Below are 23,237 nucleotides of genomic sequence, written 5' to 3'. Positions count from 1 at the left end.
CTGTGTTTTTTGTCATGAAAATTGCTAGAAAAACATTCAGTTGACAAAGTATAAATTATGCAAATTTTATTTATGAAAAACTATTAGAAATTAACGTAACTTAAACCGCTCTGAGCGTCAAAATACAGAACCCAGTTAAAGCCAGTCAACAAACAATCCTGAGTGAACTTTAACAAAAATCGCTTAAATTAATGACACAAAAACACTCGCCCAGCAATAAATCTAGTTTAATCCTGCACCGTCACCCCTTTTTTGTTAGCTTTATGGGCTTCCAAAACCGCTATCGCCTCTTCAACCTACATTAATTCCCCCACTAAGTACCCGCTCATGCATTTTTGAACTGTCTTACCTTAGCACGTAACGACTCTTGATTCTTGATCATGTGCAGCAGCTCGGAATTGTCGATTTCCAGAAGCATTCCAGTGATTTTACCAGCTAGTTCTGGATGTAGTTTTTCCACGATTCTAAACAGCTGTTCACCTGTGAAACCCCCAATGATAACACAACTAGTCGAGTGGAAAAACAATAGTGAGTACCAAGAAGTTGTTTTTGCTCTTGAGGGGCCGCGTGAGCCAATCTAGAGTCGACGATCGGAGTTTCTGGTCCGTGTCGGGTAGTGTACTTTGAATTAGGACGCGCTGTAGGCCCGGAAGCACCTAATAAAATTACAAACAATACGTTCCCTCTTCGACAAAATACTCTTTACGGCGTAGAAGTTCTCATGAGGACGTAAAAGCACATTTGTACAAAAAGTATATTACCGGTTATGGGTCTGGCGTGTTGTCTAATGGGAACCTGTCTGCCTGGGGCACGAAAAGGCGCAGTCCCCAGCATGGATAGTCCAAAAGCGGCCCCATTCGGACGCGGAAGAGCTTGCAATGCCGGCCATCTGGGCGCAGGCCTCAGAGCCGGTGCTGCACCGAATAGACGTGGCCCCTGAGCCACGGCGGGTAATAGAAAGGGCGGCCCACCCGCAAATTGAAGACCCTTGTTCAAAATAAGCTGGCTAAAGACTTTCTCAACGGTAATTTCATCCAAAACACAAGGTTATTGAAAATGCAGTGCATTAATTTTAAGAGCAAAAATTACAAGAAAAAAAATTTAAAAAGTTTAGTATAGTACAAAAACATTTTTCTTATGCAGGGTGACCAGTTTATACTAATTGACGAAGGACAAGCAGCAAAATTGCGTTGTACATAAATATCTCAATCTTAAGTTAAGGCAGTAGCTTTGAGGTGTAATTTTAAGTCAGGTGTAGGTTTCATATGTTTCATAATTTTAAATCCACTCCCTTGACCCTACAGGGTGTCTAGAGACAGTTATAAATTGAGAAAACAACTGGTGCATTGTCTCTAGATAGTGGACACCCTGTCAGGTCGTATCAAGCATTGGGCTTGTCCTGAAAAGTTCTCAGATTATGTAACAGACAATATTGAACATACAACGGCATTTGAATGACAGATAAACCTGCTGATAAGGCTTAATTTAAGATTGCACCGTGTTATATCCATTTTCCGGATAAATCGATATTACTTCGGACAGTGTAATTAAGAAACGTTCAAAAACGTCTCGAGATATTTTCCTAAACTACAAGTTGGTATGTACGAAAAAATTAAAAAATATTCATTAGTAAAGTGGCTGTAACTTTTGTTCAAGTTTTTCTCCCACTTTGACTGTCTCTAGACACCCTGTATGGTCTTATCGGATGATTCAAATTTGTAAAAGATAATATTGGATCAACACCCAACTAAAATGACACATAAAAGGCTGCTGCCATAACTTAATTCGAGCTTGAGCACTCTAATGCCGTTTTTTTTTACGAAAAATCAGTAGGTATTTTTTGAGACACGGGACGTGAATTGGGAAACTCTCAAAAACTTTCCAAGATATTGACCTAAACAACAAATATTGGTCAATTGGGAATTTTTTCACGTCAGAAAATAGGCAATAAATCAAGCCCAATGACAGTCCACCCTGCATTAAAATTCGTCATCTAACAAAAAGTGTTGAGAAAGAAAGTTTCAAGCAAATTTCATGCTCTACATTGCATTTAAGTGCTTCTATCCTTAAAAGCTTCCTCAAAGAATTAAGCCTGGTTCTCATAAACGAATATTCAGACGAAAATTATACAAATTCGATAAAAGTGACAGATGCCATAAGTCATTTAAATAATGTCTCATAGCCGACAAATTTTGTTATTGATTGTTTTAATTTCATCTTCGGTAGGTTTTTCGATTTTTTTTTTGTTAAAAACTAGTTAGTGCTCTAGCAGTGTTTCCAAAAATAAAAATTGAGGAATGACTGAGAAATCTTTTTTACATTCACATACTAATTATTGTTTGAGTTTTAAATGGTGCCATAGACACAATAATCCTACAAAAATTGTGTCATTGTATGGGCAAAAATCCCGAAATTCGTAAAAACTTGAAAACACGGCAAACGTGAAATTTCTTTAGCTCTCTCTAGGCTTTACAAGACAAAAAGTAACAGAATGCATCAAAGTGTTATTTTTCCATCCAGTTTGATTTTTCAAGTGAGCGTGTAGCTCCGCTATGTAAGGAGCTAATAAAGTTGCAGTAAATTTCATACTCTACAAGATTACATTTAGGTGTGTTCATTCTTAAAGGCTTCCTCAAAGAGTTACAGGGCAAAAAGTGACAGAAGTTTTCTTTTTCAAGTGAACGTAGCTCCACTATTTAAGGAGCTATCAAAAATTGTTAATAAAGAAAGTTGTAGTAACTACAACACTACATTTAGAAGTTTAGTCCTTCAAGTCTTTTTGAAGGAGTTACAGGCCAAAAATTGACAGAATGAAGAACCAAAGTGTTTTTTTTTTCAACTAATTTGATTTTTCAAGTGAAGAAAATTGTTTTGAACGGGCAATGAACCTGTGTGGCACATCATAGTAGTTTCGTTTTTCTTGTTGAAAATTCATTGAGAAAGAAGGTATCTAAAAAACAAAACGTCGGAGCTAAAAACTAAAATTATCGTCTTGAATAGCGTAAAAAAGTACCTCCAGAAGTTCCCCTTGATTTTCCAAAATAACCAATAATATAGTGGTAAAAAAAAAAATTAATTTTTTCAGTTTTTGTTGGATATCTCCGGATGTAACACAAAAATTTTCATTTTTCTTTTTGCACATTATTGAGCAATAAAATGCGCAACTTTGCCTCCATTTAACTGAAGCTCTAACAACTTAACTATTTAAGATAACAATGCTAATACATAAAATTTGTAACACCCTATAGTTCAATATAATAACAATAATATTAATAATTCAACCAAATTATCATTTCGCTTTTAAAAAAAAAAAACTCACCTGTTGTCTAGTAGCGTGCGCTCTTGCAACATATTGGCTTGTAAGGAAAGCTCTTCGCGCCTCTTTCCGCTGCGCTAAAGCTACATAAAGCGGCTTACTCCCCACAATTTTCCCATTCATCTCCTGAATGGCTTTATTGGCTTCGTCAGGCGCAGAAAAGCACACAAAACCAAAACCACGAGAACGCCCGTTCTCAGTCATGACCTTCATATTATAATAAATCAGAGAAAAACATATTCAGAAGACAAGAACTTACTTTGGCTGAGGTGATATCGCCAAATATCTCGAACTCAGCCTTGAGCCTTTCATCAGTAAAGGAATCGTCCAGGTTCTTAATATAAACATTAACACCCTGGAATTTATTGAAGCGTTCCATTCGTTGTTGTTCGTACTTTTTGCGCAGCTCATTTAAGCGTTCGGCCTTCTTTTGGGCCCTTCCAACATACAAAACACGACCTTCATACTCCTGGCCGTTCATTTCCTATAAAATCACTCAAGTAAAACTTTAAAACACTTTATAACTAGCCTATATAGGTACATGAACAGCTTTTTCTGCTGCTTTAGGGTCTTCATAAGCAACAAAGCCAAAACCTTTGCTGGTGCCATCTGGATGTCTAGCTACCATACTACTAGTGACAGTTCCAAACTTGGAAAATATTTCATAAAACTTTTCATCGCTCATCAATTGACCGAAATTCTTCACGTAAATGTTTGTGAACTGTCTGGCTCGCTCTCCTAGTTCTTTTTCTCGTTCAGACCGTGGTATAAACTTTCCTGCATACACCTTCTTTGAATTCAGCAACATTCCATTCACCTACACGCCAACATTATTTAATAACACTGTACCAAAGTACTGGAAAATTAGAGACCTTCTCAATAGCACGATTTGCAACTTCTTCACTTTCAAAATGCACAAACCCATAACCTTTCGAGTACCCATCTTCATCCAAAGCCACTTTACAACTGAGGATATTACCGAAAGCGGAAAAAGTGTCGTACATGGCTTTGTTGTCAATATTCTTGTCCAGGTTCTTGATAAAGACGTTTCCTACACCGGATTTTCTTAATGAAGGGTCCCTCTGGCACCACATGATCCTGATAGGTTTGCCCTTAAGGGGATCGAAATTCATGGTATCCAAAGCAGTTTCGGCGTCATGGGGGCTGTTAAAATTCACATATCCGTACCCCAACGACTGTTTTGTTCTTGAGTCCCTACAGACTCGAAGGGACAACACCTATACAGAGTTGCAGGGTAGTAGCTGCTAATTTGTGATTGTAGGTAATCAACGTACCTGTCCAGTACTAGAAAACTTCTCGTAAAGCATCGCTTCGGTTACATCGGGGTGTAAATCTCCCACATAAAGCGAACCCATGGGGTACATGACACCTTGCGGCGGAATGTTGTTCATGTCGTTTTTTTGGCTTATTTTAGGGGTTCCACTTACACCACTACACGCGTAGAAATTGCTTTTTTTAGAGTTTTTCCGGCTTTTTTTATGTTTTTATCAATTTTAATGAAAAGTTTGTTTAGCGTTGTTTACGTTTACCGCGGCAACCCGCAAAAACCCAGCCAACCAGGATTTAAAACTAGGCGGCAAACGATGTGATTGGTTTAAAATTGACAATTTTGTGAGTACGTTCCGTATTCAAAACACAAGAAGAACATAACCTTACTTTATATGCTTTGTTTATTTTCTCACACATTTTTTTTTTTTAACTGCATAGTTAAGCTGTATTTACAAGTTCAGTTCAGTTTACTCTCTAAAATGCTTGTTCAAGAAGGTCCCGCTGTTTGGCACTCATTAAAAGGTCTAATATGCATTTACAAACCTTCGGAGGTATCTGTGAGGAAGTTAAGAGAAACCCTCATTCATAAAATTTGTCAAGGTCCTACTACCTTCATAACTAGTTGAGGGTAACACTTAACACCACATAATTGCAGGAATGAACCAACTGGAAACAAGACCACCATCTAAATATGTATCAATAGAGGGAAACCCATCAGAAAAGCTTTCTGTTGGAGTCAAACCGAATTTTGCAGATCATACCCTTGTGGTAGGACCACGATACCAAGAACAAGATTTACAAGTTAGCTGGTCAAATTATTTAGGGTATTACACTAGTGGGGTTTTGTGTAAGTGATTAAAAAGCATTAAAAAAATTGCAAGTATAAAACTGTTGAATGGTAGTGTTTGGCATTAGGTCTGGGACAAAACAAGCTAAATTTATTAGAGAAAATAGACCAACTAGGGCGTATAGAATCAAAGGTGTGCTAGGTCAAGCAACAGACAATTGTTTCAAGACTGGCAAAGTTGTTATGAGGTCAACTTGGAGACATGTTAAACAAGCACATATGGATAGATTTTTGAGTGCTATGCAGGCCTCCCATCAAAAGAAAATGTTTGAGTAAGTTGGACAATAAAGCAGAACTACTGCATGTAATTTAACAGATTATGTGGAGTTGACTTGCAGTCACAGACAGCTTTTGACTTGGCTGTTCAAGGTCTAATCCGGCCAGCAGACTCAAAAATACCAGTCATCTATGGAATCAAATGTGTAGAGTTTAATCCACCTGAATTTACGTTAGGTTTGTGAGACAGTCCTGCAAACTGCACTTTTTAGTTAACACCCAGTTTGTTTTTGTAGAAATACAATGTGTAAACGAGTATGAAGATTATTTAATGTATCTGACTCATGAAATAGGGGAGAAATTACACTCTACCGCCCACTGCACTGGTTTACAGTGTATACGTCACAGTCAGTGAGTGTTGCAAACTTTAATTTGACAGAATAACTGCATTTGGTTGGGTATTTTTAGATTTACCCTGGAACATGCAATGTTAATGAAGCATTGGACTTTGCCAAATATTTTAGAAAATATGAATGTTTGTTCAAGTATAATAAAGAAAAGTGGAGGGTTACAACCTCAAAAGAGTGCCCACCTGATATAATCAAGTAGTTTAGTACTTTAATAAAACACTATTATTAAAATTTTGTATTTGTTAAAATAACCTTTCAACGTAACCTTAACTCTAGAATATCAACCAAAAAGTTATGGAATGTAGTATCACATTTTATAAAAATACAACCGGTGATGCTTAATACAAAAAATAAGCTTTAGAACAAAATCCCTACTTAAATACAATATGTACTTCTTTCTACTTACCGTATGATTATTTACGGACAACTTGGCTAAGTTAAAATTTTGCACCTGCATTATCAATCTTAAATTAGCCTTAAACATGTTTGTACAATCCGTCATAAAGTAGATATCGACGTGATTAATTGAAGAGCAGTTTTGCTTTAAATTACCTTGACTAGAAGCTTATTGGCTCTCCTTGCTTCCAGTTCAATTTTGGACACTGTAGGTGTGATTTTATCTTACATAAAGGTCTCACTTAAGCGCGGCTCAAATAGCTCTTAATCAGCTTGACAGTGATTCGTTTCGCCTGTACTGCTAGCTTCTTCAGACACACTTTTAAAAAGTTCCTTTAAATCACAAATAGTCACTCTCCCTTTTTCCCACCCGGCTGCATTAGAACTAGTCGCGTTATGTAAAGACTCCTCCACAGTGTGACGAATTAAAAATTTGTGAACCACTGTTTTTCTAAAAATTTTAAATTAAGTTCTGTTTGAACTATTGAATAAAACACCCTAAAAGTGAGAAAGATTAGTACCTTGTTTGGCCAATTCTGTGCACTCTTCCAATAGCCTGCAGTTCATCAGCAGGGTTCAATAAAGGCTCTAGTAAGACAACGTGAGTGGCTTCAATCAGATTTAAACCTTTAGCACCTAACGTTATAGGCAGCAGAAGAGCTGTGACTTTTTTTAATGGATCCTAAAAGTTTCTCGATATAAAACATTTTAACGCTTTTGTCAAAATCACAATTTTCAAGAGATACAGAGAATTTTGTTATGTTTAAGATGGGTTTTTGTTTTGGGAAAGTTTTTGTTTTGTTTTGGAGTTGTTTAATGTCAAGAATAGAAGTGACCCTAACTATAGAGAACTTAACATAAAAGTTAAAAGGAGTATAAGGAGAGACATAAGGGATAATAAAATTATGAGAGTGCTGAAATCACTTGGTAAAAATGGACAAGCACGCATTTATCAAAATTCGTAAAATACGAAAGTGACGAAATAGTAAATATAATCGAAGAATATTATAAAGAATTATATTCATCAATTGCGACTAGAGAACGCTAATACTCAATGTAAGATCATGAACGTCGGATGAGAAGAAATCCCTGACATAAACTCCACCGAAATTGAGGAAGCCCTAACCCAACTAAAAAATGGTCGATCTCCTGGTGAAGATAAAATCACTAGTGAAATGATAAAACTGGGAGGCACAACCACAATAAAATCCATGAAAATCTTAATGAAAAAATGTCTTCACATCGGTAATATTCCAAGAACATGGCAAAATGCCCAAGTCATCTTGTTACACAAAAAGGGAGACATTAAATCTCAGCAAATTTCGAACAATAAGCTTATTGTCCCATTCTCATAAGTTCCTTACCAAGATCCTTACAAATAGGCTTACGCGCAAACTAGATGAAAATCAGTCGAGTGATCCGGCTGGTTTTCGCAAGGGACATAGATTTTCAAACGCTACGGCGACTCTTATAGAAAAGTGTAACGAGTACAATACGCCGCTCCATCTCGCTTTTATAGATTTTAACAAGGCTTTTGATTCTGTTGAGCTTTGGGCAATAATCCGAAGGCTGAATAATGCTCGAATAGACTCAAGGTACACTAATCTACTTAAAAACATACACAAAGAGGCGACCATCACAGTTAAAGTGCAAGAAGATGTAACAACCAATCGAATACCAATTAACAGAGGCATCCGACAAGGAGACACAATATCCCCTAAGTTATTTACCCTTGCATTGGAGGACGTATTCAGAAGACTAGATTGGGACAAAAAGGGCCTGCGCGTGGATGGTGGATATCTGAGCAATTTACGCTTCGCCGACGACATAGTTTTAATCAGCAGTCTGCAGTACGAAGGAAGAACTTATCGAAATGTTGGCAGACTTAAAGAGAGAGTCGGGAAAAATCGATTTAAACATGAACATCGATAAAAACCTTAGATCCCGGCGACGTACACTTAGAAGGTCAACAAAAAGAAAAGTCAACGAAAACATACATTTAGGACCCACCATAAGCTGGGTAAAGAAAATCAAACAGCCGAAATAACAAGGCGTATTCGACTAACATGGGCTGCTGTAGGAAAATTGGGAACAACATTAAGAAATCCAATACTTACTATCAACCTAAAAAAGAAGGTTTTCAACACATGTGTTTTGCCAGTTTGGACTTGACAGACTGACAAAACAGATGGACACAGTGGCGTCCAAGGCAACATAAAAGAAGTGCCGGTCGTCCACAGAAACGATGGATCGACGATATAAAAGAAATAGCAGGAAGAAAATGACACCAGATGGAAATGAACCGATCCGAATGGAAGCAACAAGGGGAGGCCTATGTCCAGGAGTGGATTTAAAAGGGCTGCTGAAAGAAGAAGAAGAAGAACGTCAAGATAGACTTTCGAAAGAGTTGAAAAGTCAATTTTTGTTGGAAGGCTTGTTACCAAACATCAGAAACTCTAGACGACAAATCACTTCACCTGGGAAAGGGTGAAGACTGGTCCAGTAACGGGGTTTTTGGGACTAAGTGAGAAAAGAACTTATACCTATATTAGTTGTAAGCAGCTTTATAGTTTTGTCTTTTATAGGTAGATAGGTTTAGTTATTTACGGAAAAAATAACTTGGCATCCGTAAAATAGATTTTTACTCGAACAATAAACCTATATTCTTTTTTTTTATTTGCTCCATCAAAATTAATGGTCATCAGGGTGAATCTGATGGCCAGTTATTATCATGCAAATTGAAAAAGAAATGGATTTGTCTGAAACTCATCTTCAACTTCGTGATAATCATGACACTTTTAAACTACATACCTTAAAAGTCTCAATAGTAGGCTGAAAATACACATTTGCCTCAGCCAGCTCCGCTTTAATGTCGTTTTGCTCCAAAGCTTTTTTTAATAGTTTTAAAACCTGAGACCACGTGGAGAATAAAAGCACCTAAATTAATTGTCATTAAAAATCATGCATGGCAGTGAGAGATCAACAAACCTTAACATTAGAGTCATTCTTCCTTAAATTCAGTAAAAGCCTAACGACAGCCTCAACTTTCCTTGAATAATTTCCAGCCACGAATGTATCATCATTTACCGTATCCGTACTGTCACTAGTTTTACCTGCGTGTATGTAAGCAACATCCTGTAAATTCTGTTTAGAACGACACACGCAGCATTGTATTTCAGTATTTAGTAGATTGGACTAAAACACACAGCAAAATGAGTGGTTTGATGCAATAAAGTACAGTAATACGCACTCTGTTCAGTAATATTTGGAAACAATCCAGGCATAATGTGTGCGCACACGTTAAAATCACCCAAGTGTTTGTTAAAGGGCATTGGCAAACCGGGCACGGATCTGGATTGGACCCTTCGTATTGTTGTCGACGCAATGTTTCTGTGATTTTTTAAGTTTTATTAATGGATATTTTTAAAATTATTGCTACTCGTCTACCTAAATAATTTCTGGTTCCCAACAAAGACTCAAGACGGCTGTTTTGAGTATTTTCATCGGAACGCAACTTTAGTTCTTGGTAAGGTAACTAAGACAAGAAAAGTGTAATTTAAATTAAATTTGAGTGGGACTCGCAGTAGAATGTGTCATTAATTTACGATTATACAATTTTAAAACAGACTAGCCTTGATTTTATAATTAAAAATTAGTCTTAACTGTCAAATAAAAAAGAATGAGACAAATAACAGACAAACAAATAGGAATCATTAATAAATAAGAGGCTTATAGTCTGTTCAGTGGCTTCTAACTCACAATCACCAGCAAAAAACGCATGTCTGTTAGTAAATGTGATGTGGATTGGTTGGCAAAATTACTAACCGACATTTAGTTTTAGGTTATAATTTAAAACAGCGGCTACAATAAATTATATAGTATATAACCAACCAATCAAAGATTATATACCAACAATTAGACAGTGCTTATAAGGTGTAGAACACTTGCAGAGGTTTCTAACATTTTTTAGAACATTTTTTTAATGGATCTAGAAGATAATTTTGACACTTGTAGGAGCCTCTGGCTTTTTCTAGGTTTGCTGCATTATTTAGAAAGCTCTGGCACTTCCAAAATGGTTCTAAAGGCATCTCACAATTTAAAACTACTCTGGGAAAGTTTAAGACTTTTTAGAGGTCTATGGAACCTTCAAAATGATCCTAGAGGTCTCTGACAAATTAAAAGAACTCTGGGAATGTTTAAGACACCTGTAGAGGCTTCTGGCAATTTAAACCAGTTCTGGGAAAGTTTGAGACATGTGAAAAGGGCTCTGGAGTTTTTCAGAAAATTCTCAGTAGCATTTAGGCTTTAGCACATTCAAAACGGTCATAGAAGCCTCTGACAAATTAAAACAACTCTGGAAAGGTTTAAGACACCTATAGAAGCCTCTAGCACTTTTTAAAAAGGTTCTCAATAGTATTTAGAGGTCTATGGAACCTTCAAAATGCACCTAGAAGCCTCTGGAAATTCAAAACAGTTCTGGAAATGTTTAAGACACTTGTAGAACCGTCTGGCACTTTCAAGTAGGAAGTAAGGTTGGAAAGAATCAGTAAGGAAGGAATTGAATCAGTTCTTGATTGATTCTGATGCAGCAACAGTCAAAAGTCACTGAACAGAGACTACATGTGTTTTAATTAATATTTGAGATAGAATGTAAAATGGCATAAGCCTAACTTTGATAGCCATTGAACTATAATATGAATCAACAAGTATTATAATAATAAAATAATAAAAAAATAAATAAAAATATAAGTTAATTGAAGTTGCTTGTTTTATCAAAAAACAAATTTGTCACACTCAACAAATAAAACTTGCCAAAATGTCTATATAGGTATACATTACCTCTGCTGGCATAATTAAATTAATAAAATCATGCGTTGCCTTCTGTTCATAACTTAAGTTTTTCAAAGTCCGATTAACAGTCCCCTTTGAAAAATTACTATCACCATCGTCTTCAGTTTTTAACTGAAGTCTAACTTTGCATATGCTTATCTCGTCTTGGGAGCATATTTGGCGATCCAGCAGCGTCCACACTTTCCTAATTTCCTATCAATTGATTTATGACAACTTATCTGTGTTGTAATATTGAAAATGTCATACTTTAAACTCCTTTTTCATGGTTTCCAAAGTCATTACGTGCGTTTCTCCATCTTTTACTAACAATTCCAGGGCTGAATTTTTAGACTTCATCAATCCAAGCAATCCTACAAAAACACCATTAATTAAATAATTTGATTTTTTTGGTAAGATTGAACCTTTCAGTAGTAACTCTTCGAATCGAACTTTCCAACTACCCTCAAGAGCCATGTCTTCAAAATGTTGTGTTCTCTTCCTCATAGTATAAAGTTCCATTTCGTAGTTTTTCAAGTGATCTACAAATAAACTTCAATTTCGGCTGTTTAAACAAGCGTAAGCCTTTACCGTTAGCGATGCAAACCAGACATTTTGCAGCTTTTTTCTTGCCCTTTGTTTTCTGAGGTCTCAAATGACAATCCATAGCCTTCTCTACCAACCCTTCAACTATGAGAACGTTCTTAGACTCGGAATCTTCGAAATACAGATTTTTGATTGCTTCATGCAGCTTGAGTCTGGATTGATCCAAATTAGTGTGGTAATAATGGAGTTGGCGCAATAGAGAGCGCGAAGTTTGAGTCTTAAAACTGATTAAAACAAGTTATAAACAAATAAAAAAAAAAAAAAACAGAAAGACTTTACCGAATATCTAAGTCAAGATTGACATTTGTGGCAGCCGCCTCCACTCTGGTAATTAAATCGTCTTCGAGATCATTAATTGACACCCAATCAAAACCATCCGAGTACCACTGGCCGTATTTGAGGACCATTTGGTTCTGATAATTATCCACGGTGGTTGTAATGGACCTTAAAGTTTCAATGGCGGAAGCAGACTGTAAATATGTTATTTACTTTAGCAAGTATATCAACTTACAGACTCCAACATTTGAAGCACTTTTATAAAGAAATCACTATTATGATCCGATTAGGAAAACTGTACGCTTTTTGTATTATAGACAATGCTGAATTGCATGACATAATTATATACAGGGTATAACAGATTAGGTTAGCTAGCTAGGAACCCTTCCTTTTGTAAAAAAAAACTCAAGTGAAACACACATGAAAATATTCATATAGTCTTACCTCCTTCATAAATTTTTCAATATATTGCTTCTCGAACTTGGCACAGTCCTCCAATAAAGTGTCATCTCTAAGAGTGCGTTCTTGAGGCGTATATGTAGTTAAAATTTCGCCCAAATTGTACATGGCGTGAATCAACGGTAGTTTGTCTGGAAATAAACATGAGAAAAAGGTTTAATTCACCTTTTATCTGTTACAGAACTAGCAAACATAATAGCAACAGTATAAGCTCAGCTTCAGTGACTTGAACAAATCCTGATATCAAGACTTCATAGGCTATTTCCAGAAGTAAAGACGTCTAAATGCTACTGAAAACCTTTTTTAAAGATACCAGAGGGTTATACAAATGTCTTAAACCTTCTTAGAATTGTTTTAAATTGCCAAAGGTATCTAGAACTATCTTGAAAGTATCAGAGACCTCTAAATGCTAACGAGAATCTGCTAAAAGGTACCAGAGCCCTCTACTGTTTTAAATTGCCAGAGGCCTTTAGAACAATTTTGAAAGTGTCAAAGACCTCTAAATGCTCCTGAGAACCTGTTAAAAAGTGCCAGAGCCCACTAGAACCGTCTTAAACCTTCCCATAACAGTTTTAAATTGCCACAGGCCTCTACAAGTGTTTTAAACTTTCCCAGAACTGTTTTAAATTGCCAGAGGCCTCTAAATGCCGACGAGAACCTGCTAAAAAGTACCAGAGCCCTCTACAAGAGTCTTAAACCTTCCTACATTTTTTTTTGCTTTTGTTTAAATTGCCAGAGGCCTGTAGAATAATTTTGAAAGTGCCAGAGATCTCTAAATGCTACTGATGAGAACCTGTTAAAAAGCGCCAGAGCTCTATACAAGTGTCAAAAACCTTCCCGTAACTGAATTAAATTGTCAGAGATCTCTAGAACTATCTTGAAAGTGTCAGAGACCCCTAAATACTACTGAGAACCTGCTAAAAAGTGCCAGATCTCTCTACAAATGTCCTAAACCTTTCCAGACTTGTTTAAAATTGTCAAAGGGCCTCTAGAACCATTTTGAAACCAATATAAACATTGGTTGGTTATATAAATTTATTACAGCCCCTGCCATAAGTTATAACCTAAAAGTATAATCATTTTGACAATCAATCCATATCACATGTAATCACCGACAAATATGTTTTTTGTTGGTGATTGTGATTCAACAATCCGAAGTCACTGAAATCCCTAGTAGAGTTAAACTTGAAACTTTATCTTACCGACAATAAGTTTTTCTTCTTTTTCCGCAGAAGAAAACTTGGCAGCCAACTGTAACACTTTACGATATTCTGTCACTGCTTGTTCAGAGTCTTCCCTCAGCAAGTAAATTCCTGCCAGGCCTAAAATATAAAAAATGTACAGTTTTTCAATAATTTTATAACACAAAATTGGTACCATTAATTGAGGATATCATCAAACGAATACTTTCCTCGCAGTCGTTTTTGTTTTTCAAAATCAAAGCGTCCAACAAGTCCTTCATAGAGGACACGTCCTTTTTCATAGATAAGTAACGGCCCTTTCCGCGCACAGCGCTGGGATCAGAACAAGCCTGTCTTAGAGCTAATAAAGGCCCTAATAACTGTAATAAAACCAGTTAAATTACTCCAATAAAACTGAATGCGAGGAAATAGTACTTTTTTGAGGTCGCGTTTGTTGATTTTTTCTAAAGGTAAGTCAGCTTCGAACTTAGAAGCGGTGTGCAAGAAGTTTCCGGCGCAAATCTCGTGCTCCCGGTGGTAGAAAAACTTTTCGACGGCAGAAAACTCTAATAAATGCAACTCTTCAGTTTGAGGAGGAATGTTTATCTGGAAAAAAACTCGAGAATGTTCCAGACACTAAAATGTAGAATAAGACTACCTGATCCAAAACGGAACTTTTTGAAGTTCTCCATAAAACTTCTGACAAGAAGCTAAGCATTGGTTCAGTGGTTCCTTGAATGTAGGGATCATATAAAATATGTTTCCAAGTGTTGAAGTCACTGTAAGGTTCCAGTTTGAGATAGTCAATTAATCCAAATATATCTGAAATTTAAGCCAAAATGTCAACCACAAGTCCATAACCAAGGAGATGCAGTTTGAATGAGATATTTTAAAAAGTGCTGACATTCAATTTTGATTTTCTGCTACATTTGCCGAAGTTGTAAAAGGTAAAAGGTTAACTTAAATACAGAGTTCTACACTGTCGGAAAAAATTCACAAACAGCAAAATGTCAAATAAGTTGGTCACTTAATTACAAAACAATTGCTTTGTGCATTATTTAAATCAAAATACTGTTTCATTTAGTACACTTACCTGACAATCCTTTGGCCATTGGAGTACCAGTTACAGCCCATCGATGTTTTGCTGATATTTTGCCGGCCATCAACGACACAATACAACCGGGAGTCTCGACGGTTTGGGCCTCATCAAGGCAAAGACGCCACCACATCACCCTCACTAAAGCACTACCTCCAGGCCAGTACTTTCGTTGATGTCGCAAGTGTAATGACTGTAATTTGAACTTTATTATATCGGTAACAGTTTGGTTAACCTGCAAATGCACCTGTCCAGTTTCCGTGAGACGCATTTCAGCTTGCAAAACGTTATAAGTCGTGATTACAATGTCGTAATGTTGCAATGCAGTAGGATAAATTGGTGTGGTGGAGTAGCCTTCGTAATTTAAAACTTTAAGCCTGCAATTCTTTAGATTTAGTTGTGTAATCTTAATTTAAGGTGACTTATGGGGTTTACCCAGCTCTCAAGTGGGTTCGCATTTCCCTGCACCACTGTCTTCTTAAAGCATTAGGAGCAACAATTAACGTAGCTTTAGTTTCAATAGGGTCTATTTTCTGCCAACATTGAGGACAGTGGTAAGGGCCTAAACTGCTAGTCCAGCCTAAGCAAGTGCTGTGTTGAGTTTTACCGCAGTCCACACAGTCTACACATCCTACATTAGCAGTGATTTAAGTTACAGAAGTGTCAATTAGTAGGTATGGTGTACCTGTGTCCCGACCACTACCACAAATGCACTGAATCTGTTTTTTTGTTGATGGAAGTTGTTCTTTAACAGTAGAATATTTTGACAGAGTGCGATTGTAAATTGCTTGCAAAGCTTTGAGGGTACCTCCTGGTTTCTTTTTCTCTGAGATATCTGATGGTGTATTTGTTAACTAAAAATTCAGACATTTATGTCACATTTGGTCTACAGAGGATACTTGCATAAAAAGACAGAAATTTATGGTGTAGTACCTATACTTCATTTACCTACAAGATTTTTTTTAATGTATGAACTGTAGTAGATATTATTCTAGTGATATTGAATGGTTTAATTGGCAGAGAAAAGGAAAAATTGCACAGGGTGAGTCAACGATAAAATACGTTTATAAACCCATTTGTTGGAAAAATACCAAAAAACATTATAGGTAATAAAACTAATAAAATATTAGTTTTCTTAAATAGAACCTCATATTTTGTAATAAAGTTTTAAAACCTTCATAAAATTCAAAAACTTTTTTATTAATAATGTCAAGCATATAGGTACATAAACATTAAACAGTTTTTCTATTTTAATTTAAAAAAAAATTTACTATACTGACTGCAACGCCATTAAAATTCAAAGGTAGAATATTCATATTTGGTAGGAACGTTCTACAGGGACGACAAAAAAGATTTATGCAAATAAATTTGCGTTAGATGATACAGGGACTTATATGGCAGAAATTTTGTTGTAATCCTTTTGCAACAACAAATGCTCTGCAGTTTATATTCTTTTCAATGTAGGGGTGAACCCAATAACTCTTTTTTTTGCCCTATTTCTATTGTAATAATAAATATAATTTGAAGAAAATCAGTTGAGATAAATTTACAAACTGACTGGATCAGTTGGTAATTAATGTTTTTAATTAGCTTAGTGATCATCTCGGAAAACGAAGATAACCTACAGAGACTCCTGTATAAATTCCAACAAATAGCAGAAGCTTTCAAAATGCTGGATAGATCCATAAAAAAAAACAAAATCACTCACAGTATCTAGAGAGCTGAGAAGATGTCATCAGATGATCATAGTGTAGAACAAGTGATGTCTTTCAAATATCAAGGGGCAAACATAACAAGTAATAGGAAGGATGAAGTGGAAGCCCAAACAACAAAAGGCATCATTAATATCAGGACATCTGAGAGATTTAATCTGGCGGAATAAACATAACAACAACTAAACGACTTTTAAGAACATAACAGAAATGCGAACACTAAGATCAATAACAGGACATACGCTATTTGACCGGAAGAGAAATGAAGAAATAAAGAGAATATGTGACATCCAAGATGTAGTGAGATTTGCAAGAAACCGAAGAAGAAAATGGAGAGACCACGCGGACAGAATGCCAGATGATCGGCTGGCAAAGATTGCGAAAGATAAAAAACCAAATACATCATTATAAGATGGTGTAAAAGCTGGTCTTTAGCATCCCAACTGCTCCTGGCTAATCATTGATGAAAACACAGGACTCAGTCCTAACGTATAAGAAGAAGAATAATTAGTTTAGTTTATTTTCAGTTGCTTAATGTGCAAAGGGCCTAACTCTGCAAAAACTGTTCCAAATTGCGTTTTTGAGGATGAGCAAACTATGACGTCTGTGACAGCAATCAGCTGGTACTGGTACACTAATTAATCAGACAGTCACATGACAACTATCAAAATAATAGCCCAGAAGCTGAAAACCACGACTTGTCTCGACTACTTCAAGAAAACCGTGATTATTAGAGCTTTATGCCCAAACTGGGCAAAGTTTGTAAGTTTTGACATTTCTGGTAGTTGTCACGTGATACTAGAACACTATTAACCTAGGCAGGTACCTAATAACTGTCAAATTATAGATCAAGAAGCATATAAAACACGTCTTGTGTCAGTATAAAAAAAATACCAAACTTTGATTTTTACAGCTTTGTGTTTTGGTTGAGCAGACTTTGACGTTTCTGACAGCAATTACGTGATACTGGTACATTACTTAATTAGACTCAGACATTTTTGTTTACGACAGTGGTCACGTAAAACTGGAACACTATTTCCTTAGATAGTCATGTGACAGAATGAAAACGTTTGAAATACTGCAAATTAACTATCATTCTACACTGTAATTTTAACAGCTTCATGCCCCCATTGGGTAAAGTTTGACGTTTGTGACAACTGTCACATAAAATTCGAACACCATTTACAAAGACAGTCACCTAACAACTGTTAAAATAATGGTCATGTGTGTCTGTCCACACTGAGCAATGTTTGAGGGTTTTGGTGTTTATTTTCGAGACAAATGAGATAATGAACTTTACTCTATCCTTGACTCACCCTGTACTTAGCATTTGTCAGCTCAATGAGTCACTTAAAAGTACTCAATAACCATGTTAAACAATCAATCAAAGATTCAGGATGTCAGATAATGAACAACTGTTTCCCTACAGGTTAAATTAAAGCAGAAATACACACAAACTCTTGACAGCACTGAATTCCAGTAAATCTGTCAAAATAAGTCAATCAGCCTGTAAGAACCTGACAATGCTGTCTGAAATCGTATTGGTTCTGATGCCGTAAACAAATCAGTGAATATTCTAGTTTCTTCAAATCTGGATGTCAATGAAAGCTTTGGAACTAAACTTGTGTGATTCAAACATGAATAATTAAGTATTAAGATGTTTTGGGTATATTGATTAGTTGCTGGATTTAAAAATAAAACTTACAGATTTAGTAGTACCTTCTAAATAGGTAAACAAAAACACAGTGCTGTAAAACCCAGACAGAATTAACCTTAACCAGGGAGCTTGCTGCCAAGCAACGAGCATAAACTGTATTTCACACTATTCAATTGCCAATGAGGTGACAACATGACAAGACAATTCAAATAATACAAAAACCTACCTTCCCTTTCTTCTGTACAGGCTCAATCTTTCCATCCTTAAGTAATTTACGCTTCTTTGTCTCATATTTAATCACCAGCTGATCTTCTGTAGAAACAAACAAATTTAAAAAAATAATAATCTACAATGATAATTAATACCTGAAGGTTCCAGTTTTATTTCAGTCTTACAGTAGTTAGTCAAAATTAATGCTAAAACTTCCACAGTTTTCCCCAAACCCATTTCATCAGCTAGAATACCTCCTTTCCAGCAACTCTGCACCAATGGTGGATCTTTCTCAATCCAGCCATTCCACTTATCTAAATAGATATCACAGCCTGATTTTAAGGTAATTTTTTGATAAAGTGGATGCACTTGACCTGAAATGAGTTTAAAATAATACTTTCAGGTTAATTAATTGTTATAGGCTTACCACAAGTGGTTTTATTTTCTCTGTCCATCATCCATCTAACTGCCTGTTCCTGATAAGGTCTTAGTGAAGGCTTCAAGAATTTTAATTGTTTACTCTCTAAAGGGGGGAATTCTACTGATTTTCTTCTATCCATTAATTGGTAATATAAACCTCCTACCTCATCCACAAAACCAATATTGTTTTCATTTTCAGTCAACAAACCTATTGAATAAACCTTATTAAATTTTTATATAACTTTAATACAAAATTACATGCCTTGAATGTTATAAAATGTCTGGAAAGCCTTTTGTACAGTTTGACTAATTTTGGGAGTACATTTGGGTAAAGGAACCTCCAGCAAAAATACTCTGACATAAACATATTCCTCCTGAGAGTACACATCGAATGTGAAAACTTTTGATTGTACTAGATCTGAAAGTTTTTATATAAACCACAAAAAACACTCAATTACAAGACTACTAACCATTAAAAAGACTAACATCATCATGAGCTTTAATGAATACATATTCATCATTAGAATTAAAAATTATTTTAGTGTACTTTTTATTACTTTTAAAACTAACTTTCCATGTAAAGACCTTTTCTGGCACTACATTATTAGTGGTACCAAGCCGTAGATCACCTAAATAATAGTCATTCTGGTGGTCTTCATAGGGCAACAACTTATAAGCCTTCATCCTTTCAGGGAGCCTTCTAACCCTTGGCTTTCTCTTGCTCTTGAAAACTAATAAGTATTCGTTAGCTTCGTCGCATTTGTGTGGAGCGTTTTTATTTCGAACCATGTTTTTTGCGTAATTAAATAAAATATTAAGTGAAGTTCCGGCACTAAAAAATACTGGCAAATAAACAAAGATTGAAAATAAACAATAATAACAACGTTGTCATTTGCACTTTACCACGTTGCCAGATGCTGCACTGCGCAACGAGGACCACGTGACTGACAAGTTGAATCAAGAAACAAGACAATTAAGACAATTAAGAAAATTGAGACGTAATGTTTAACTTACTAATAATTAATTAACCAAATAAAACTCTAAAAACAAGTTCTACAAAGTTTCTGAGCCTTAAATTGTTGAATTATTAATAGTTAGGTTAGGTTTAGTTATACTGTCAAATTTAACAACCACTTGACAGACACGTGTGATATTTGAGGTTAAGTTTATTTACAGTTTACACTGCCTTTGCACCTCAGGCAAACCACAAAAGTGCTTTTTATTTTCCCAGTTTACTACAGTTCAAAATGAGTAAAAAACGTAAACTTAAGCCCGCAAAAGAAGACGAATTCGAATTTGATCCGGTACCCAAACACCTTGTGACTGCACACCTAAAAAACCAAGAAAAACGCCTAATTATAATACTGGAAGATGCTCAATTAGAAACTGTAAAAGTAAGTTGTTTAGTGCACCCTTTAGGAACACTCCGTATAGATTTTTTTTACATCAAACAGGTGGGTAATAAGTTTGATCTTCTTAACTGTGATGACCATGCCCACATACTGAAAAATAACAACAGAGATGTGGGGTCTTGTCGGCCGGATATTACCCATCAGTGTCTGCTCATGTTGCTTGATAGCCCCCTTAATAGGGCAGGCTTATTGCAAGTCTACATCCACACTAGTAATAATGTACTAATTGAAGTTAACCCACAAACTAGGATACCAAGAACATTTAAAAGATTTGCAGGTCTTATGGGTAAGTTATTCCTACTTAATGGTGTTTAAAATTAACCAGATTTAATCACAGTTCAGCTGCTACACAAATTTTCAATTCGGGCTGAAAGTGGACCAAAACTCTTGAAGGTTATCAAGAATCCAATTACAGATCATTTGCCAGTAGGTGTAAGGAAGATTGCAATGTCTTTCTCCTCTAAAATAGTGAAGAACTGTAAAGAGTTGGTGCCTAGTATGGAAGATCCTATAGTGATTATTGTGGGTGCCATGGCTCGGGGTAGTTTGAATGTAGATTATGCTGAGGATACTTACTCTGTGAGTAATTATCCACTTTCAGCAGCTCTTACCTGTACAAAGTTGTGTTCAGCTTTTGAAGAGGTTTGGGGGGTTATTTGAGTGTTATTCATATGTATGTAAATAAATTATTTTGTACTCTGTAATATGTTTGGTTTGTGTACTACACAAGTTTGTTCATAAATAAAACTTCAATGTATATTATAATACATCATCATTTATTCTAACATTACTTCATCTGAATTGAAATGAAACAAAAAATATATAAAAGGAAATAACAGCCAAACGTTAAAAATATTTTATTACCTTACACATTTCTTATAAAAAAATTGCCATTGAATTTCCCCTGGTAGGATGAAATGACATCAAAATATTATTGGTAAACAGGTGTCATCAATTTCCTTATTATGATTTATCTACAATTACTAAAAACCTCACTATGTATAATATGTTTTTTTTTCAATGCTCTTTTTCAATTTTAATGTTGTATTTTATAATGGACTTAAAAAGACTAGCAGTCAATTATATTTGGAATTTTATTAAACTATATATTCTAGAAATTAGAGCGCTTCTAAATATCCTTGTTAAAGACAAATATAGATTTTATTATTTATTTTCTTTTGTAAAACAATTATTATATTATTTTACACAGGAAGATATAAAGGTTTGCAAATAAGTGATAGTGCTGAATATGTACAATTTTATTGCTAAAACAATGTGAATGGATAAAACAATGGAAGATGTTGCGTTTTGTAATCGCAATGGTAATAATACTTAACTGAAAAAATATTGTTGCACACAATATAAATTGGGACTTACAGTAAATTATATTGTTGTGCCTAGAAAGAATGATTTGTTAAAAGCCTTTTAACAGCTTCAATATAGTTTACTATTTTCCATCTGGCACTTTGTATACAAAGTGTTGAAGTCTTAAAAATTTGAGATTTGTTAAATAATTAGCCTTATTCCAGTGGCAGAAATAATTTTGTTGCAAGTATCTTAGAAAGTACAAATATATTCTTTTCTTTCTGTCACTATTTGCCCCAAAAAGTTTATGTAAATTAATATGACTCACCCAGTCCTTTGACACCTTATTTACACTGGATTCAATTATGACGTCCTCCTAGAGAATTCCTACCTTGTTCAGGATATCCTTCAATATAAGTTAGATAATTAAAATAAAACATCTTACTGGATTTTAATATCAGGCCAGGCGCCACTGGAATATTAAATAAACATTTCTATTCATTTAAAAATTCAACACTTTGTATTCGGAAGTTTTGCTGAAATGTAATATGATGCAATGGAGAGGAGTTAAAATATAGCAATAGAAACGTCCTTAACGAGTGAATAAAATATAAAATGTCAGAAGGGCGTTAATCGTAATTCTTTATGGAAAATAATGGTTTTTAAGCATACGGTAGGTGAAACTTATCCATTAAAGTACATATAAAAATCAACAAAAATGAGGTAAAGGTCAATATCTTTATTAAATAAAAAAAATCGTTTTTTGTACCTACTTAAATCAATGACATATTAATAAAATTAATTAACAATTTGCAGGTAAGGAGCTGGAAAAACGGAGGTAATTTGCCAGTTTCAGCGTGCGTTTCCAGTTATTCAGAAAATGCATTCCCCCTTTAAATTTCCAGCACGTCACCGACTTTATTTATTTTCACTCATCGGTATCGGTCCTTTCTGTCTACTAAACTTAAATCTAAGACCCAAATGTATGTACACGTCTCATTTTTTGTAATATTAATTTAATATTTTATGTACACAATCGTAAGTAAAATCTACAAATAATCAATCGTTATTTCCATAATATAAAACTTAAAAGGCGCGCGAATGACAGAACCTGTCAAAAAAAAACGACTTCCATCTCTCGAACGCGACACCAAACCGGGCAACATAAATCAATAAGTCAATTAGCAAAAATAAATAATGTAGAACTAATAATTACTTTAAATTGATTCGCAATTTAATAAACTAATCTTCAAAAAAAGTACGTTGAATATCTAACAGAATGGTAAATTACCCTAATCGAGTTTAAACAAATTGTTCAGGTTTAATTACCCTAAAAAATTGGATTACCAACTTAACGGTAATTCTACCTGGATGACTCTGTTTAATACCAAGGGAAGCATAAAAGTAATTCAGGGTCGCACACACTATATTGAGCGTTTCAATTCAACGGAGATCGTTTCAGGCGTCACCGACTAGATCAGCACCGCGATTATTACGTTAATTAAAACGCCGTTCCGGTATTATAACGACCCCTCAAAGGCTGCCATAAGGTCGCTTTGCATATTCATGTCGATTTTGTTAGCCATCTGAAATTGTATCGT

General features: G+C 35.3%; 5 protein-coding genes across 25 annotated transcripts in view; 2 read left to right on the top strand and 3 right to left on the bottom strand.

The window, feature by feature from the left end:
* Positions 1-40: 40 nt before the first annotated feature.
* On the bottom strand, positions 41-4,999 carry LOC145735997 (polyadenylate-binding protein 1-like). Of its 2 annotated transcripts, none has more exons than XM_081990202.1 (9): positions 4,612-4,999; positions 4,189-4,554; positions 3,858-4,133; positions 3,576-3,800; positions 3,320-3,523; positions 762-987; positions 537-656; positions 350-480; positions 41-296 (listed from the first exon to the last, which is right to left on the bottom strand). In XM_081990202.1, the coding sequence occupies exons 1-9, from the start codon at positions 4,726-4,728 to the stop codon at positions 228-230; spliced, it is 1,734 nt and encodes a 577-aa protein (XP_081846328.1). In that variant the 5' UTR covers positions 4,729-4,999; the 3' UTR covers positions 41-227. The 2 variants fall into 2 exon arrangements, with proteins under 2 accessions (XP_081846328.1, XP_081846329.1); XM_081990203.1 differs by having other exon boundaries at positions 537-638.
* On the top strand, positions 4,996-6,310 carry LOC145736006 (pseudouridylate synthase TRUB2, mitochondrial). The gene is made up of 6 exons (XM_081990214.1): positions 4,996-5,206; positions 5,262-5,453; positions 5,509-5,725; positions 5,770-5,906; positions 5,966-6,080; positions 6,138-6,310. Exons 1-6 carry the CDS (start codon positions 4,999-5,001, stop codon positions 6,268-6,270), a joined length of 1,002 nt encoding a protein of 333 aa, XP_081846340.1. The 5' UTR covers positions 4,996-4,998; the 3' UTR covers positions 6,271-6,310.
* LOC145735987 (E3 ubiquitin-protein ligase SHPRH) lies at positions 6,300-19,793 on the bottom strand. Its single transcript, XM_081990187.1, has 25 exons — positions 19,390-19,793; positions 19,182-19,337; positions 18,927-19,127; positions 18,655-18,873; positions 18,516-18,601; positions 15,606-15,774; positions 15,356-15,551; positions 15,168-15,297; positions 14,918-15,113; positions 14,483-14,646; positions 14,260-14,430; positions 14,021-14,204; positions 13,846-13,965; positions 12,629-12,774; positions 12,188-12,378; positions 11,894-12,132; positions 11,728-11,844; positions 11,573-11,676; positions 11,315-11,518; positions 9,923-10,010; positions 9,726-9,865; positions 9,464-9,670; positions 9,287-9,412; positions 6,997-7,157; positions 6,300-6,926 (listed from the first exon to the last, which is right to left on the bottom strand). The coding sequence occupies exons 1-25, from the start codon at positions 19,706-19,708 to the stop codon at positions 6,740-6,742; spliced, it is 4,221 nt and encodes a 1,406-aa protein (XP_081846313.1). The 5' UTR covers positions 19,709-19,793; the 3' UTR covers positions 6,300-6,739.
* A 260-nt stretch (positions 19,794-20,053) lies between these two features.
* On the top strand, positions 20,054-21,096 carry LOC145736012 (ribosomal RNA small subunit methyltransferase NEP1). Its single transcript, XM_081990224.1, has 3 exons — positions 20,054-20,313; positions 20,374-20,617; positions 20,669-21,096. The coding sequence occupies exons 1-3, from the start codon at positions 20,167-20,169 to the stop codon at positions 20,989-20,991; spliced, it is 714 nt and encodes a 237-aa protein (XP_081846350.1). The 5' UTR covers positions 20,054-20,166; the 3' UTR covers positions 20,992-21,096.
* Positions 21,097-22,355: 1,259 nt separating this feature from the next.
* Positions 22,356-23,237, bottom strand: part of LOC145735986 (bromodomain-containing protein 3-like) — a 27,364-nt gene continuing 26,482 nt past the window's right edge. For all 20 annotated transcript variants that reach the window (XM_081990171.1, XM_081990172.1, XM_081990165.1 and 17 more), the window contains one exon: positions 22,356-23,222. In XM_081990171.1, coding sequence (XP_081846297.1) covers positions 23,157-23,222 — 66 coding nt within the window. In that variant the 3' untranslated portion in view covers positions 22,356-23,156. The remainder of the gene's footprint in view (positions 23,223-23,237) is intronic.

This window comes from Ips typographus, linkage group LG11 (assembly GCF_016097725.1).
Source record: "Ips typographus isolate SLU linkage group LG11, UJ_Ityp_2.0, whole genome shotgun sequence".
Lineage (NCBI taxonomy): Eukaryota > Metazoa > Arthropoda > Insecta > Coleoptera > Curculionidae > Ips > Ips typographus.
Note: the sequence above shows the minus strand (reverse complement) of the source record. Positions and strands in the feature narration are given on the sequence as shown.

What these genes read in the sequence shown, in the direction of transcription:
- LOC145736012 (XM_081990224.1), top strand. Translation starts at nt 20,167, where the DNA reads ATGAGTAAAAAACGTAAACTTAAGCCCGCAAAAGAAGACGAATTCGAA. An exon ending in CTCAATTAGAAACTGTAAAA is followed by an intron (nt 20,314 to 20,373) that starts GTAAGTTGTTTA and finishes TACATCAAACAG; the next exon opens with GTGGGTAATAAGTTTGATCT. An exon ending in AAGATTTGCAGGTCTTATGG is followed by an intron (nt 20,618 to 20,668) that starts GTAAGTTATTCC and finishes ATTTAATCACAG; the next exon opens with TTCAGCTGCTACACAAATTT.
- LOC145736006 (XM_081990214.1), top strand. Translation starts at nt 4,999, where the DNA reads ATGCTTTGTTTATTTTCTCACACATTTTTTTTTTTTAACTGCATAGTT. An exon ending in TTACACTAGTGGGGTTTTGT is followed by an intron (nt 5,454 to 5,508) that starts GTAAGTGATTAA and finishes GTTGAATGGTAG; the next exon opens with TGTTTGGCATTAGGTCTGGG. An exon ending in CAGTGTATACGTCACAGTCA is followed by an intron (nt 6,081 to 6,137) that starts GTGAGTGTTGCA and finishes GGGTATTTTTAG; the next exon opens with ATTTACCCTGGAACATGCAA.
- LOC145735987 (XM_081990187.1), bottom strand. Translation starts at nt 19,708, where the DNA reads ATGGTTCGAAATAAAAACGCTCCACACAAATGCGACGAAGCTAACGAA. An exon ending in ACAAACGCGACCTCAAAAAA is followed by an intron (nt 14,205 to 14,259) that starts GTACTATTTCCT and finishes GTTTTATTACAG; the next exon opens with TTATTAGGGCCTTTATTAGC. An exon ending in GGGAACCAGAAATTATTTAG is followed by an intron (nt 9,866 to 9,922) that starts GTAGACGAGTAG and finishes AAAAAATCACAG; the next exon opens with AAACATTGCGTCGACAACAA.
- LOC145735997 (XM_081990202.1), bottom strand. Translation starts at nt 4,728, where the DNA reads ATGAACAACATTCCGCCGCAAGGTGTCATGTACCCCATGGGTTCGCTT. An exon ending in CAAATCGTGCTATTGAGAAG is followed by an intron (nt 4,134 to 4,188) that starts GTCTCTAATTTT and finishes GTTGGCGTGTAG; the next exon opens with GTGAATGGAATGTTGCTGAA. An exon ending in ACACGCCAGACCCATAACCG is followed by an intron (nt 657 to 761) that starts GTAATATACTTT and finishes TAATTTTATTAG; the next exon opens with GTGCTTCCGGGCCTACAGCG.